The 17,204-nt window shown below is 36.2% G+C and overlaps 1 protein-coding gene across 2 annotated transcripts in view; it reads left to right on the plus strand.

Moving 5' to 3' along the window:
- SHB (SH2 domain protein B) overlaps positions 1 to 16,910 on the plus strand; it is an 86,105-nt gene extending 69,195 nt beyond the window's left edge. The window contains exons 11-13 of one of the 2 annotated variants that reach the window (XR_016360113.1): positions 16,064 to 16,147; positions 16,280 to 16,420; positions 16,520 to 16,910. Coding sequence is in view for 1 of the 2 variants with exons in the window: in XM_089814810.1 (XP_089670936.1) it covers positions 16,064 to 16,147; positions 16,280 to 16,307 (112 nt within the window). In the remaining variant the exon portion in view is untranslated. Of the gene's footprint in view, positions 1 to 16,063; positions 16,148 to 16,279 lie in introns of both variants that reach the window. The other variant, XM_089814810.1, reaches the window with a different exon arrangement.
- Positions 16,911 to 17,204: the final 294 nt, after the last annotated feature.

Raw genomic sequence — 17,204 nt, forward strand, 5'->3', positions numbered from 1 at the left:
TAATCAGGAGGCTTACTTCATTCATCTAAAGCAGAATTAGTTACACGAAGGCAAGAAGGGAGTTACCAAGTTGTTAAAGCTCACCAAGTCAGACTCCAAATCAGAGTATGGCAATCTCATTGTACTTCTCAGCCAGATCATGGGCTTAGCTCAAGGTATGCAATTTGAAAACTAGATGTATTATTTTATTGATGGAATTGAAAATGGAAAGAGAAAATTTGATTGGGCTAGGATTATAAGCGAAAATTTAGAGTTGCAACTTAGGACAGTGCAAAATCAAAAGCAATTCTATATGGGGTCCTACCTCTTTTATTTGATTTAGAGGTGGTGAAAATTGAAAAGTGAATCTCAAGGAAGACTGAATTTCAAGGAAGAGCAAATTTGGAGGAATTGATTTGAAAATATTTGAGGTTAGAGACCAAAGGGATAATTCAAGTGGACAAGAGGAGAACGTCAATGAGACAGAATCTGGATCGAGATTGGATGAGTTGGGGAAGGTTGCCATCAAGAAAAAACATTTGGGCACCCTTGCCTCCCTCAATGCCTTTATTGGATACGCGAAAGAATATGAGAAAGATCATGAAAAGACACTACAAGTTGCAAGCAACATGATGAATTCAGCTAAGCTCAAGATGAAACATACACTTTGCCCTCCTATGAATGAAGTCAACAACAAGCTAGCCAAGTTCATTACTTTGGCTAAAAAGATGAAAGAAAGGGTTAGAACTATATTAGAAGATCATTTGATATAAAACCAGGTGGCAAATTCTCCTTCTTGGGTAGGATAGGTGTCTAATTCTGATTGGCTACCATTTTGGTGCCTTCTCATTGGTTGTCACTTTTCCTTTCTTCATTGGTCCATTGATGAGGTGGCATCTTCTCATTGGCCGATGGGGTGGCAACCCTAATTAGGGTTTCTAGGATCCAATCTGGATCATTGGTTTTGCCTCTTAATCTCTACCATTGGTTGTAATTTTGGCTTCTATATAAGGCCATTTGCTCTCATTTGTAAAGGGTCGAAGAAAATTGTTGCTAAGATAATACCAAAATTGCCTTTTTTTATCATTGCTGTGACTTGCATGGCAATTAAGAACATTTGGTGTTATTGCATGGTTTCTACTTTCAATAGTTAGAATTAGATTTTTTTTGAAGTTGCTAAAGTAGATTTCATTTCAAGAAAGTTAGTAAGAGTAGATGGATAGTTGCATAGTGATATTAGTCAATATTTGATAGGGATCTATAACTAGGCTAGTAGCATCCTAGTGGCTTGTTGAGAAGCCTTGCATGGTAAACTGGTTGTTTCCCTTGAATCATTGCATCTATGGAGGTAGAGCCGCTAGTTAGCTTTCATCAGATTCAATCACCATCCATTTGCTAATCTTTCCATTCATAGGATTAGGAGTAGAGCAGTGAATAGTTTAGTATTTGAAGCTTTGAAGAAGGAAGTAAAAAAAGGCATCATTGGTAGACACACCACCCCCATCACCACCACCATCAACATTATTTGACACTCGTATATTTCACAAATCCATCAACATCACCATCACACCCAAAATCCAAATTATCCTTGAATGAACAACATAAGGCCGCCTACATGATTACCAACAAATCACATCGATAACTGAGTTAGTATCCACAGGTGTAAGGAACATTGGAGTTTTTTCTCATGTCTTCATGAGTATTAACTTTTCAAGAGAGGAATTGAGTATTTGATATCCCATATCAAGTGTTCAATTTCTATATGTTATGTAGTGGTACAAAACTGACATCAACAATACCTAGTTAAGGTATATGGCTCACCTTTAAAGTACCCAACCCTAAAGTAAGTAAAGGTTGGAAACTGGATAAAGATACAACCATACTGATTTACCTTCTTCCAAGCTTCATCAGATACCCTTTTGATGGATAACTATCTATCAAATAGACACCGAAAGTGCCCAATGAAAGCATCCTAAACTCTTCTATAATGGTACTTCCTATAAGCTAGAGTAATCCCAAATTGGAATTTGAAGACAATCTCCTTTGGTTGAAAGTCCAGAAAAAGATCACATGGCAGCAACAATATAAACGAGGTAGGAATTCATGTACAAAGGGATTGAAGTCCCTACACTGAGCAACTGTTGACAAAGTGCAATGCTGATTAGTTCTCCCCAAAAGACATGTTCCTTATTCTCCATGATTTGGAAGATGAACTTATACATCCATGGTTCAAAATCAGTCGAATCTTTAAGACCACAGATGCTACTAAGAAGAATAATAAGGTTTTTGTACTCTTGCTTGAAATTAGATCTATGAACGGTCTTTGACCATCTCGTGAAGTTGTTTCTCTTGGTATCCAACCAATATAGATTCACATACTTCTGATAATCTCCCTTATTCTCATTCCATATCTCCAAAGAGGACTCTTTGGTTAGATCTACGCACTATGCACCCTATGACACTTTGAAAATCTGCTCAATGACCTCTAGATCAAGGCTTATTATAACATTGCCATCAACATCCTTGATCGTCTTTGACTTTGGACTGAAATTTTTTGCACATCCAAGAACAAACTTTGGTTCCATGGAAGCCATGGGAAACGTACACACCAAGTGAATATGACTCCTCTTAATACATTTTATTTCATGACCAACAGGAGCTTCTACTCTTCGCAGGACGTCAGTCATGTCTACATGTTTGATCTTTGTATCTAACACATTGTCAAGAATGGAGATGACATGAGATTGAGTCACATGAGCCAACTCTTTATCAAATTGGTATTTCATTTTGCCCTTAGATTTTGATGGTGAGGGAATCTCTTGTGCTTGTGTTGCAACACAAAAATCCCAAAATTTAAACACATCATCAGAGGATATTGCCATAAAAGGTTGATTCTTGGTAAGCAACAAAGGTTCAAGTATGGATTAGATACTTCAGGGACCCAATAAGATGATCTAAAAAAAAGACATCATTCATATGCAGAGGATGTAAATGGAGAAAGAAAGATAAACCATGAAGGTGGAATGCATGGGAATTTGTGTGAATGAAAACTCTTGACTTTTAAAAAGTGATTTGGGCTTTTAAGATGTCATTGCACGGAAAGTGAGTTACATGTATATGCAACATGTAATGAGGAATGGAAGGTGAGATGACATGCGAATGTGGATGAAGAATGAACTTACATGTAGGTGTGTATGAAAAATGTGATGAAATGCGTAATGACAAGGGAAGTGGAATGACATGTCTTTTGCTCATGGAGGTGTAAGTGCATATGAAGGAACAAATGCAATGTGCCTTGAAACAAAGTGATCTTTATAGATGTCTTTGACGAAAGGTAAAGTCAAAGTACATGGGAAAACATCCACATGACATTTTTTGACCTTTAAAAAGTGACTTTAAGTCAAAAATAGGTTCTAGAGATGCAATTACATGTAAAAGACTTTCCATGTAATCATGACGTGCGTTTGGGTACGAAAAGTGAGATGAGTGAGAATGGAAATGGAATGAAATGAGATTATATGTACGTGCAGAGGATGGATGGAAATACATGTAATCACATGTGAAGAATGAGATGTGAATTGTTGTGGCATGGAAAGATGAAAATAGAATGAAATGCTACTCTTGCATGAAATGGAAGGTGAAGTGAAATGAAACATGCTCAAGCTCTTAAGAAAGAACTTGCAACTTCTTCAAAATGAAGAAAAATCGAAAAGCAAACAAGCAAAACACAAACACAAAAGAGAAATATACCTTTGGCAAAAGACTTAAACATATCAACAAGCAAGCCACTTCAACATGCAAATTCGAATTTGGAGTTTGGGAAAAAACTAAAAACATGAAAAATGAACCATTTCATCATATTTAAAAGAAAAATGCGCTTTCCATGGCATTGAAATCAACAATTGTAAAGCATCAAGCTAAAACGTGCATAAAATTAGCAAGATAAGCACAAATTAATTAGCAAGAAGGAAAATGTCCACTTACATGATGATTGTGTACCAAAAATGAAGGAGAAAGAAACTCCAATTTTGAAAAATTCTCAAACAAACTTGGATTTCTTCAACCTTGCAAAGAGGAATTTGAAATGAGCACCCAATAAGGCATTTTCCATGCACAATCCCAAAAACTTACCCTAAAATGCCTCCCAACTCCAACGTTTTCAATAAATGCAAGATAATGGGACATTTTTAAAGAAAAACGTGATCCAAATCTGCTATTACATGAGCCTTTTTTGCAAATGGAATGTAAAAATGTGCTTTCCAATAGCAGGGATATAGAAGAAAATTCCAGAACACCTTCTTTGCCCCAAAATGTGATAAAAAATTCTCCAAAAATGGATGTTTTCTCAACGACGTGGGTCCAAAAGGGCATGAAAAATAATGTTTTTTGCAAGGAGATTAAACGTTTTAGCATGAGAATACTTGGATTTGCAAAAACACCTCTAGAGGAGAAGATTTGAAGACAATTCATAAAAGAATCCAAGCAAAATCATCAAAAACGTGTTCTTGGAGGCCAAATGCATGAAGTTTTGCCTTCAATCTCCAAAAATAGGTTTGAGAAGGGCAAATGCATATGTTTGAATGCAAAATGCACCTTTTGGAAGTGATTGCATATATTAAAACATGCATCCAAGACCAAAACACACCTTTTGGAGGTGATTGCATATATTAAAAAAATGCAATGAGCTTTTCCAAGACCAAAACACACCTTTTGTGTGCAAATGCATGTTCTAAAAATATGGTTTTTTTCCCAAAAACGGGTTTAAGAGATGCATATACATGACTCATTGACAAAACATACCTTTTGGGTGCAAACGCATGTTTTAAAAATATTCTTTTTGCCCAAAAATGGGTTTAAGAGATGCATATACATGACTCATTGACAAAACACACCTTTTAGGTGCAAAGACATGTTTTAGTAACTTGCAGTCGCAACCTAAAGGCCAAAACACACCTTTTGGAGGTGATTGCATATTTGCATGTAAACATGTTGCACATAACTTAAGTGGTAAATTAAGCACATGTCAATTTAATTTTGATGAAATATCACTTAAATGGGACAAAAATAATATTCACATCATCATATTTAAAATATAATGTGCAAATATCATTTAATAAGTAATATTTGCTAGAGCATTTGATTTAAAAATCAAAAAACAAATTGAACTATATGGTTAATAAATTAATATAGTCATTTAAGTGAAAAATCAAAAAAATCAAACTCAACTTAAAAATATAACATAAATTGCACTATAGTTACTTTAAGTGAAAATTTAAATGATAAAGTAACTTAAAACATAACATAAAGTGAATTTAAGTTATATTTTTCAAAAAGTGAAAGTCAAATTAAAAATATAACATGATATTTTTAATTCGTGTAGTTGCATAAAAAAGGTCCACTTTTTGGGCACTAAATTGGTCATATCTTTTGATTGCCAACTCCGATTAAGCCCTAACATAGATCAAATCGAAGGGAAAACTGAAAGCAATGACTTGAACTAAACCAAAGGACTAAAAAATCAATAAACACACTCAAAAACAAAGAAAATGACAATGAAGGCTTCAAAAATCAAGCATAGGTTTGACAAATAGAAAAATGGAAGACTTGACGAAAACTTTCAGTAAAAGAATTTATTATATTTATTGGAGTTGATTGGTTGATCAATACTCACCAATTAAATAACGAACTAAACTTAGAGAAATGCGAAACTAGTTTGGAAAAGTTTTGTACCATTACCTACATTTTGTGGTGACAAAATGCAGGACAACACTATGCTCATTTTGAGAAGGCCCACCCCAAAAGTATTATGATCATAACTCAACCTTCCCAACAATATGAGAGGTGACTCAAAAAGGAGGTGGATGCCTCTTCATCCACTTAGTCAAACCTTGCCAGTCAACCTCAACCAGAGTAATCATACAGGAGTTGGGAACACAAATTCGTAAAATCCTAGAAGATCGCTTATGTTGCCAAAGAGGGAGTACTAGACTTGGTGCATAACCTTTGGTTTCTACACCACCACATCTTGCAACAAGTAGCACAACAAGTCTGACTCAAAGCCCCTTACAAATGAATATAGAAGATGTAATGTAGTTCAAGGAGATGGAAATACCCTTTGCGTATCCTCAAAAAAGAAAGAAAGAGAATACCTAAGTCATCTTGGAGGAATTCCTTATCAAATTCGACCAAATAGGTGCTCTAGTGTTTAATGTTGCGTAGGCTCAGAACTACGACGAGATACTAATGGACAATCTTTCATTTGAGTTGGAGTTGGCTTCAACGTAGAGATCTCGATCACCAAGGGCCTCGACAATGAGCTCACTCCTAAAGATCAAGCACATTTCCTTCAATAGTTTAAGGAAAATAAGAAAAGAGAAGGAAAGGAAAGGGAAAACGCAACACCCAAGGAAAAGATTGAAGAAGAATGACAAATTAAAGAAGATAGGTAACCAGATGAGGTTCTCCGTAAGGCCATTGAAGCCTCAAGACAAGAGGACTAGAGGGCTGAAAGTGAATAGGCAACCAAGGAGCAGTTTGAGGTCGTAAAGAAGGTCGAGCCCCCATGGACAACCCCTCCTCGAGTATCGAGTGCCTCGAGTATGTAGTTTCCTCATTTGTCTTCCATCGTGATAAATTCAAACCCAGATGATTAGCTAGACCTACAATTAGAGGGGCAATCAAGGCTAGAAAATGTACCACCACCTAATTTGGAGAATCCTCCTCTTTCTGAGGAGCCTACATCATGCAATAGAGACCAGAGCCCAAAGCATGGCATAGAGATTGCTTAGGTCAATATAGAAGAGGAAGATGACTCGCATCCCAACCCCCTAAAGTTAGTTGAGTGACACATAAGGAAAAATTTAAGCTAACCCCACACTTCGCCTTCACTCAAAGATATTATGAGGGAACACATAGACCCCCAACCCAAGAAATGGAAGAAAGCTTGCATGTACTATTATACAAAGAGGAACTCTGAAGAAGGCAAGACCAAAGTTACAGCAACAATTCCACCCGAGGATAGGGATGAGTCTAAGATAAGGCCCGAAGATTATGAGCTACCAGAGGTGACCCTCAAACAGAGGGATAAGTGGAGCAAGTTGAAAGACCCCCACGAGGTAGTTGGTGCAACACAAAAGATACAAAAAATAATATCAAAAAAAGAAAGAGTCCTAAGCCTCAAAGAGAAAATGGAATGAACTCATACGAGAGGTAGCTTCGCCACTTAGCTTGGTGATGTCTTGGACATCAATGTCTGAATCAATTCCCTTAGATGAGTTCATTCACCTAATAACAATGAAAAAGAAGGCATTGATTGTGGATGACTAGATAGACACACAATTACAAGATGGTCCGAAGTTTCCTTACGGCACCCCTTCTAGTGTACTTTAAGGCAATGGATCTTCATGTGGAAATCAAATAGGAAGTGGAGGTGTTTAATTAGGGTATTGATCGTCACACCAAATAGAAAAGGGTAATGATGAAGATTACCAACTTGGATCCAAACTAGATAGATGAAACAAGTATTCCTGGAAGAGAGTTTCAAGTATCTCAGGTTAGTAGTCTAATGGGTCTCAAATTGGATCTCCATATAAAGCACAAAGCACAATTCAATCAGATCCTTCACTACGGCCATCAAATGATCCCCCGACAATTATGAGACCTTCATAAGCATAGTCATGGGGATGGCTGTTGAAGAGGTGGAAGGCTTTACACCCTTGGATTTATTTCTCATTGGTTTTGATGAGCACATGGAAGGGAAGTTCTGTCCGACCAGAAACTTTGATGGGATGATAATGAAAGATTGCACCGAGTTGATCATAGAAGCTCATGATACCAACAAGACAACATCTCAATAGCAAAATTGTAGAACCCAAGCTCAGAATGGGCTAGAGGAAGCTTAGGTCCGCATCTAATGCATGAAAGAAATCAAGGAAGATGTGGTGGAGTGCATCATACACTACAATAAATATGTGGAGGGTCGGTTCTCAGGGTAGCAGGTTTTGTGTTCCCCCTTTTCTATTTTTGGTCAAGGAGAAGATTTCCCTAAATCCTAAATTCTCAGATCCCAATGAATGTATAGTCTAGATTCTTTATTCTTTTATTAATTCCAACATTTGAGTTGATGTATCTACCCAGATCCAACCAACTGTCTCCCAGTATTTTGATAAACTAAACTATGTCAGAAGTGGGACATGTATTCTCTAACATAAAGGTGTGCAAAGATGATTTGGATATATTGTGAGCACCATTTTTACTGCAAAAGACATTGATCTAGGATAAAAGGCTCAGAGACAAGGTGGACCTTCAGGACAGATATTAAGCTTTTTTTTGTAAGGCGTCCTAATGAAGTACCTATAGATGTGACAAATCAACACTCACATGCATAGACGACCTTGTTCTTGGGATTCTATTCTTCTTTTTTCCCTTTATTAGCTCTTTCTTGCCTCTTTCATCCCTTTCGGAATTGTACTTATACATAATGTACACCCATGTAAATATGTATAGCAGCTGTGAGTAGTTGTAGCTATAAATGGTTTTCAGTAGTGGTAAATAGCTATAAATATTGTAAATAAGATTATAGTTTTTGGAAAAGGAAGTTTGTGTGCTTTGTAAACTTAGGGTCTGCAAATTTGACAATTTTGAAGGCTATAACAGTAGTGATAGTGGTAGTTAACCAAGCCGACTTGTGTAGGATCTTAGGGTAGCCAATAGTTGCTAGATTAGTAGTTGTTTTCTTTCCGTTTTCAAGTGGAAGTATATGATCATCAGAGATTTTGTGAAGCCGACCAATGAAGGTTGGGTTTTCCATCAATGATGGAATCAAGGGCTCGCGTTTAAACTTCTAAATGTCGGTCTTTCATTTTGGTCATTAATAAAGTTGTTTCATTTTGATTGTAGGCTTGTCCTCTAGTCAAGGGTTTTTTATCATATGATGGATAGAAATGGATCTTTGAATGAATCTATTGCTTTAAAGTATTTATGGTTGTTGACTATTTGCATTGAAGTGTGTTTCTTGTCCAGTCTTGACTATTGTTGATGGTTCTACATTTAAAAGTAATTATAGGTAGATCTGTCCCCTATCCTATCTTTTGCTAGTTTTTTTTACTATGATGATCTAACAAGTTTCTTGTAGAAATACCCTTGTGTTTGTGTCAAAACCTTCCCGTAACCTGTAGGCCCTCTTGAATAAACTACCATTTGCCCAACTCAACCCTTTCAACATCATTGTGACCTAACTACCAAGAGCTTGAGAGGTAGGGTAATTCATTCCCTGGTAACCTCTTCTAGGCAGAGTCAGCTGATGCTTCTTCATGAAGTGACATCTCATTTCTATTTCATAGCCTTGTCAACACACTTACACAATTAGTTGCTATGTTTAGTACTGTCGGTAGAGTTGGATTTGTTGTTTATCATAGGATTGGATATAATCTGAAGTTATTAAATGATAATAATGTTATGAGTTAATGAAGTTAATTTAAAGATTTAACTCTTGTTATTTTATTTATTTAACGAACAGACTATAGAGGTCAAATATTAAAGCATAGATGATTTAATCTAATGGATTGTCCTTTATTATTTTCTTCTACATTGGGAGATTTGAAAGGGGAGTGATTCTTATTGAATGAAATGGAAAAAGCATTCCCAAAAAGATAGCGAAAGTTGATCACAAAAAATTAGCTGAAAAAGGCATTCTCAAAAAAAAGGAGTTGCAGAAAGGGTGTTTTATGAAAATGCAACAAAAACCTATAAAAGGAGGATTTGGGCTCTCATTTGGGATGTTGAAGATTGTTATTGGTAACAGTTCTGTTCTTGAAGGAGATTCTTGCTGGATTGTGAGGATAGAAACCTTCGTAGGTGACATTCTATACATAGTTGAAAGACACTATCTAGATAATTTCGTGGTGATTTCATTCAAAGGTCATAGTTGTGCTCAATGGAGGTCTACATTTTAGTTTTGTTTAGCTCATCAAATATCTGTTTAGTAGAGGTTGATTTGGAAGGTGGAGGCTTTTGCGGCTGTTTATTGCTAGTCACACCTCATTAATGTTGGTCATACTTCCTCATGCTAGCTGCACCATTTTAAGAGCTTGGATATGAGGCTTTGAAGGAAGAAGATTGGTCTGAGGGTTTAGTTCTGCATTCTTGGTGTTTACTACTTGTTGCGAATTAGTTCAACACTCAACTGCACTATCATTGGTGAATTACCCAGGGTTTTTGGACATTTTATTTGCTGGTCATTTCTGTAGAAGATTTTCATTTCACCAAATCAAAAAATGGTTATGTTGGATTTAGACATGGAACAACAATTTATTATCCGGGATGCTCTTACACTTGATAGATTTTGTAAAATTGGATCAGAAATCAATGCTGGAATTATTAGCAATGCTATTTCTGAGTAATACTTGTCTTTTGAGTTTGTAAAAGTGTTGTGATATTATCTTTTTGCTTGCACTATTGTTTTTATTGTTTATATTGCATAAATAATTCAAAACACAAAAAATTCATACTAGAACAGTGCTGCATATTATAATGGTATTAAAGCTATTATGTCGAGAAGATTTAGATTTGGATCAAAGCATGGAACCTTGTGATGGACAGCAGTTGGTGAAGATGCTACAAGCTGGTGACTAGCTCCATTTCTGCCATCATCAAAGGGATGATGATGTTATCACACTGAATGAATTGGAAGCATATTTGAGTATAGTAGAGCAATCACATTCAATTTCATTGCAGTTGGCCCTTATTCCTATTGAGATTGTGTCAAGTTAACAATGGTGGTTGAGACATCTTGATAAGGGGATCAAGTTGATTGTTACTTCATGCCTAAGCAAGATTTTGAGAATCTCAATTGCTCATGTACCATATGATGATGACATCATGAAGGAGATATAGCACTTGATAGTAGATAGCTTACAAGGTCTTGATGAAATCAGTAGCATTCATTCATCAAAAAGGTTTGCAATATTGAAGATCTTTGTAAGATACAAAATGAGTTTCCTTTCGTTGGACTTAGGATCACTAAAGCAGATCTACAACATGTTTCATCATTTCTCGGTCATGATCAGGGGATATCATGACGGGAAATTATTGCAGCAATGGAGAAGATTTCTTGTGTGTCAATGAGATGGATGTCATATACCAACCTATTTGATCTATGCTATGGGGTGTTTACAAACAAGAATGTGTCCCTTCTACTTCTGCAGATGGATTGTTTAATAATGTATTCAAACATTGTGAGGAGAAATTGAAGTCTGTCTTGTATAAGGATAAGGAAATTGGTCATAGTAACGAGGACGGTAGGCTACAAGGCACATTGAGCCCGAAGGAGGATGAAGATGTTCACAAGTTCACTTCAGCCACATGAGGATATGAAAAAGGAAGAATCAACAACTGAACCTTCAAGTAGAGAACACATTAGTCTTCACAGTGGCACAAAGTGAAACAAAATGCTTTCATGGAGTTTTCCAAGTGAACATTGATTGATCAGCTACATGGAAATATGGATTTAACCAATATTCTCTTGCACTTGCATGATCCAGCTCAACAACTGATTGGTGGGGAATCAATTTGTGATGAGGCTACTTATGAGGTTAGTGATGATATTTGGTCATGTATTAAGATTGATTTCCCTTGTTCCATACACATGATTACATTGGCCGAGTACTTGTTAAGATTATATGAGGCATATTGTCTTAATGAGATGATTGGAGGAACTATGTGGTTGCTTAAAAATAATATTCTACAATTTGGTAATATTTGTGTTGTCATAGTTGCATCACCATGGAATTGGCCAGAGGCAAGGAACATAACAACCATGCAGATGTAACAAACATTAGTCACAAAGAGTACCACAACATGATGAGATGACATTATGGATTAGCATGATTGTTGTGACTTGTATTTATCATTACCCCTTGCATAATGAAAGGCACGGTATATGTCTATTGAAAAGACTCTTGCTTGTGTGAAGCTATAGCTAAAGCCTAAAATGAGTGAGTTTTTTTGAGGAGATATTTCACCCAACCAGATGGACATGTGCCCTGCCTACCTTTACATCGTCTGGTGGTAATGGCAACTTCCCATTGTCACATCAAGAGTTGCAGTTCTCACTTTAGTGTTGACTATGTGTATTTTGTTAATTGTATAGGGGTGATTGGGACCACATCGAGTTGGAAAAACCAGATGGCTTTAAGAACCCCACAAAATGGCACATCCTCAAAGAGGGTGAGGTTACTAATTTTATTGAATCTGTTAATGGATTTGATGAGGGATTTTCTCCACAATTCGCTAGCTCTTGGAATAATAGAAGGGTTTCAGTTGGAAGCATTTCCTTTGAAATCAATGAAGAGGTCATTGCTAAAGCCACTAGGGTTTCTACAGAGGGTAGGAAATGGAACAAGACGAGCCGTGATGTGGACAATGATAATCTTAACAGGTCCTGTAACGGCAACGAGGCTTCAGTTAAGAGGCAAGGCAGTTATGATAGGTTCGAGCTACCTTCTTCTAGGGACAAGGTCTGTTATATGATCATGTGGTATTTTACATTGGAAGGGTGTTTTAAAGTTTACTATGTTTACCATCTGTCACTTCTTAATCACTTTAGGAACTATGAAATCATCTCTTTTCTCTTTTCCCTATTGAATTCTCTTGAGAACTCTATGTTTGAGGTCAGGGACAGTAACCTTTAGGGTAAGAAACATACTTACTTGCAATAAGGCCACTTTTTTAGGCTGCTAATTTTCACTTGGCCCTTTGCCATCCTAAACCCATCCTTGTTTATAAGGCCCCTATGTCACAACCCCTGCCCACACACACACCTCCTTCCCTGACACCTACTAGCATTGTTGGCATGCCTAGCCAGTCTAAGGAAAAAGGTATTTTAAGAGCCCAAGAGCTAGCAAGACTGCCTCACAACAAAGCACCCCTGAAATTCTAAATTCTGATCTTGCTGCCCCTGAGATTGGACCTAAGGGCAAACATTCATCGCCATCAACCTCCCAAGTGTAAAGGCAAAAACCCTCCCCCCAAGCCAGAAAAGCCAAATTCTTGGTTCTAGAGATTAACACGGATGGTGATGAGGAAGTGGATGAGGAGCATAGCACCTCTTGAAGATCTATTAGACTGGTTAATAGATTTGTCAATAAAGAGAAAATACCTACTTGTGGATTATGATTCTGAGAAATACACAGAACAGGGGAACCGGGCTATTGATTACAAGTCTAAGAAAAAAGAGAACATAGAGGATGATGATACAGAATTGATGATAGTGGATGCTCGAATAAATTCACCTCACACAACTCAAACACTTCTGATAAATTGAAAGAGGGACTTATTTATCCCAGTACCAATATGTTGCCCTCCGAGGGGAAAACTGTCATGTCTAGCTTTGATGCGGCTTGGGCCACTAATTTGGAAAGCTTGCAGAACAAGGTCAATAGTTTTAAATAGAGCGGGCGATGCCGAAAGGAAGCTTGCAAGCATCTCTAGATTTAAACAACTTCCCTTTAGTTGTTGCAGTGTGAGATTTCAGGTGAAGATAAATAGGAGGAAGGTAAGAATAAGGATTTGTTCAAATTCCTCATCAACGGCTGGTCATATTTGTTGCATCAATCGGGTTCTGATATTAAATCTTCATGTAAGACTTAGTGGGGTTCAAACCCCTTACACCCCTTGGGGCTTTCCTGTTTGCTTTTGGTTTCGGCCTAAGTGGTTCTTTGAAATCTTGTTGTTTATGTTACAACTTTGGCTGTACTAGTATGTTTTTAGATAGCTTTTCAGTTTGTTTTCTTTTGACTAGTAGTACTTAGTAAGATAGTAACTTTCATCTGTATAGATTATTGATCTATGGCCTTTGCTTATCTTTTATTAGCTCTGTTCTAGGCTGGTTTTTTATGTTTATTTGTTGTTATTGTGTTGTGAGTGTATGCCCTCTGGTTGTTGAACTGTAAGGGGTCAACACCCTAGTTCTTGTTGCTTATTAATAGAAAAAACAACCATTCAGATGTTGACTTGGACCCTATGTTACCAAAAATGAGATGTGAGAAATGAGATTACAACAACATGACGAGAAACAATAAATTTACAAGTTGCATAGAAGAAACATATATATAGAATTTTACTCCATATAACTAAAAATACATCAAGTTAAATTTTGTAAAATATAAAACATCATAAAATAAAAACCAATAATATCATAGATCACCTATAAATATGTTGAAAAGAGAAAATTTAATTATCATAATTGTTTGTAATTATTAAAAAAAATGTTCAAGTAACTATCAATATCACACACTATTAATTAATATATTATAAAAAAAATCATTATTAAAACATTACTATTGAATGTGGTATCCCCAAGATATTGTTTCTAGATTTTTACCCCAAGAATTTAAACAAATAATTTACATGCAATTGATTTCATTTAATCAGCACATCATACTGAAAATTATAAAATATCAGTTGAAATTGAGATTCTGAAATAAGATATGAATATTGTATAAAATATCCAATTGTAGTCACAAAACTTACAGTCAGGTTGGAAAATCACAAATATGAACATAAAGCACAAGTGAGCACATCCTACTTAAAATTATAAAATATTCGGTTGAAAAAAGATACTGAAATAAGATATGAACATTGCATAAAATATCCAATTGTAGTCGCAGAACTTACAGTCAGATTGGAAAATCACAAATATGAACTTAAAGCACAAGTGAGACATCTGAATGATATCTCCAAAACCCAATGGGTTTCCATCTATTTGCTCCAAGCTCGAGGTTTTTCTTCTTCAAATGTGCTGAAAGCCAAAGCTTGAAAACAAACATATACCAAAGCATAAACCAAAGGAGCCTCTACGTGGTCTTTAAAGAGCATCCCTGTGACCCTTTGTTTCCAATTGCAAGTCTCTTGGAATTCCTTTTGTTTTTCTCTTTATTATTCTTTTTTTAATTCAAATAACTTTATCAAGTTGTCATTAAAATTTTAATATCTCTAAAAAGAGAGACATTACAGTCCTCCCTCCTTAGAGATCGTTTGTCCTTGAGCAATGATGAATCTGCATGCCTATACCAGGATCCCATATAAATCTGCAAGTAGCTCTGTGGCTCATTCTAGAATAATTGAAAGCAAAACCTGCCACATCGTGAAGTAAAATGTTCAGATGAAACTCACACATTAAGAAGACCCTTGGATGCCAAGGCAATATCAAAAACACGACTTCACCCACCCACTGTGCCACTCTGAAAATAACATTACTATGCCTCAAGCTGCCCAGCCTCACAGTTTTCAGGCCACCAAAAAAAACTGAAAGGGCATTTTCAGATATATCAAGTTATAAACAAACAGATGGCCTCTCGATTAGACGGTTTTTTGTCATCAAAATGTATGTGGAGAAAAGAGGCTATCTGATCTCATTCTCTGTAGCCAATATTTACCACTAAAGCTCAAGATGGGAAAAAGGCAATGCTTGGCCAACGAAAGCCTTAGTCGACATTTCTTATTTGTTTCATATTTTTGCTCTTACATTATATGTCTGGAACCTTTGCTAATTTCAGCTAGTATAAATAAGCTTATAGGATTTTAGGTTTGCCGTTTTGCTCTGGTTGATAAGAGATGCATTTGTAATATATGTACTCTCCCAGCTGATGCTAGGGTTTTGTGAATTTGTAGCTTTTTCAACATTAATATATGTATCTTTTCTTTATCATTAAAAATGGTGTTAAAGAGGGTTGTGGCATGATTCCTGCTTCTAGTGTATTCAGTCCACGTATTTTATAGCTACAATATTGATAGAGGGTAAGACCTTTCACCTTAAAGGATGGCACCCTGAAACAATTTAGAAGTTGGATTAAATGTATGTCATTCGAAAAGCAACCGCAGCAAATACGCTTTCAACCTGAACAAGGAAATGGACGACTTACTTAGAGAAGATTCAATAGACAGCAACTAATACATGCTTTGACAAAATGTTCCACAAGGAATCGAAACTGTAACCTTTCTTTTCGAATTATATTTGTCAACTATAAATTTTAAATAAATTTAGCACAAAGTAACATGCCAACTGAATAGCACCACAAATTTACAGGCCTAGCAGTGGTGACAGAATGGATGCTTTGAAACCATTAGAGGAGCTTCTGTTGGCACAACCTGAGCTATCTGAAGTCTGCCGGTAAGCATATCTATGCAACATGTACTGATTCGGGTGTTTTATATATATATATATATATATATATATTCTCAATTAGTTCTGGGTGGGAAAGACTTCAATGAAATAAATGTCGTGTTGGTGCCTTGAAAACAGAGTTCCCCGTTCTCCACAAGAGACATGAAGCGTATGAGCTTGAACTATTTTTACCAGCGATGGAAGACTGTTTTTTCTAAATCTCAAGAAATGGGCTTTTCTATCTGTTCTTTGAGCATTTGGCTCTGTATATATACTACGGTGAATGCTGCACTATGACACTGGCAAGTTTTGTTTATTTTAAAGCTGATGTTTTTTAAAGCATCCATTTTGTAAGGCTTCCATTGGTGTAAACATCAGGTAAAAGAGCTTCAATGCAAATATATATGAAGATGGAAAGTCAGCCACAATCATCCAGGGCTTGCTTGCGTGGTACCAGCGACAGATGAGATTTTATGTGGAAAATATGACAAAAAAAAGTTCTTGCAGTTTTCTCTATACCGTTGCCTGCGTATTGAAAAGATTTCTTGTATAAATTCCTGCATGTATTTCTGGCTTACGGGCTGTCGTCATATGACAAAAGATGGGAAGAATGTACAGGAATTACATTCATCGCGTCTACAAGATTCATTGTGGTGTATAGCAAATTTTCAAGTTTTGACCTTACACATCTAAAAATTGTCACTATGCTTATTGAGAATATGTGCAAGTCTATATTTAATATTTGATCAGTATAATGCTGTACTTACAATTGCTTCGAGAACATTAAAAAGATGTTGTTTGCAGAAAATAATTAGAGAAAAATGATCAAATTAGGAAGATTTTATTTGCAGGAAATAATTGGGAAAAAATGACAAAATAGATGTCGCTTAAAAAGTATTGGAATTTTGAAAGGCAGGAAAAATTCAAAATGAACTGGTTTTAGGCACAGTTTTTATCCCAATTAACAATTCCAGAAGAAACAGTAATAATGCTTTATCTATATATGATGACAATGACATGGGACTCCCTCAAGACTACATTCCTACCTCTTCGTAGGATTTGA

Source organism: Cupressus sempervirens, chromosome 2, assembly GCF_028749045.1.
Source record: "Cupressus sempervirens isolate cs-2001-9-10 chromosome 2, ASM2874904v1, whole genome shotgun sequence".
Lineage (NCBI taxonomy): Eukaryota > Viridiplantae > Streptophyta > Pinopsida > Cupressales > Cupressaceae > Cupressus > Cupressus sempervirens.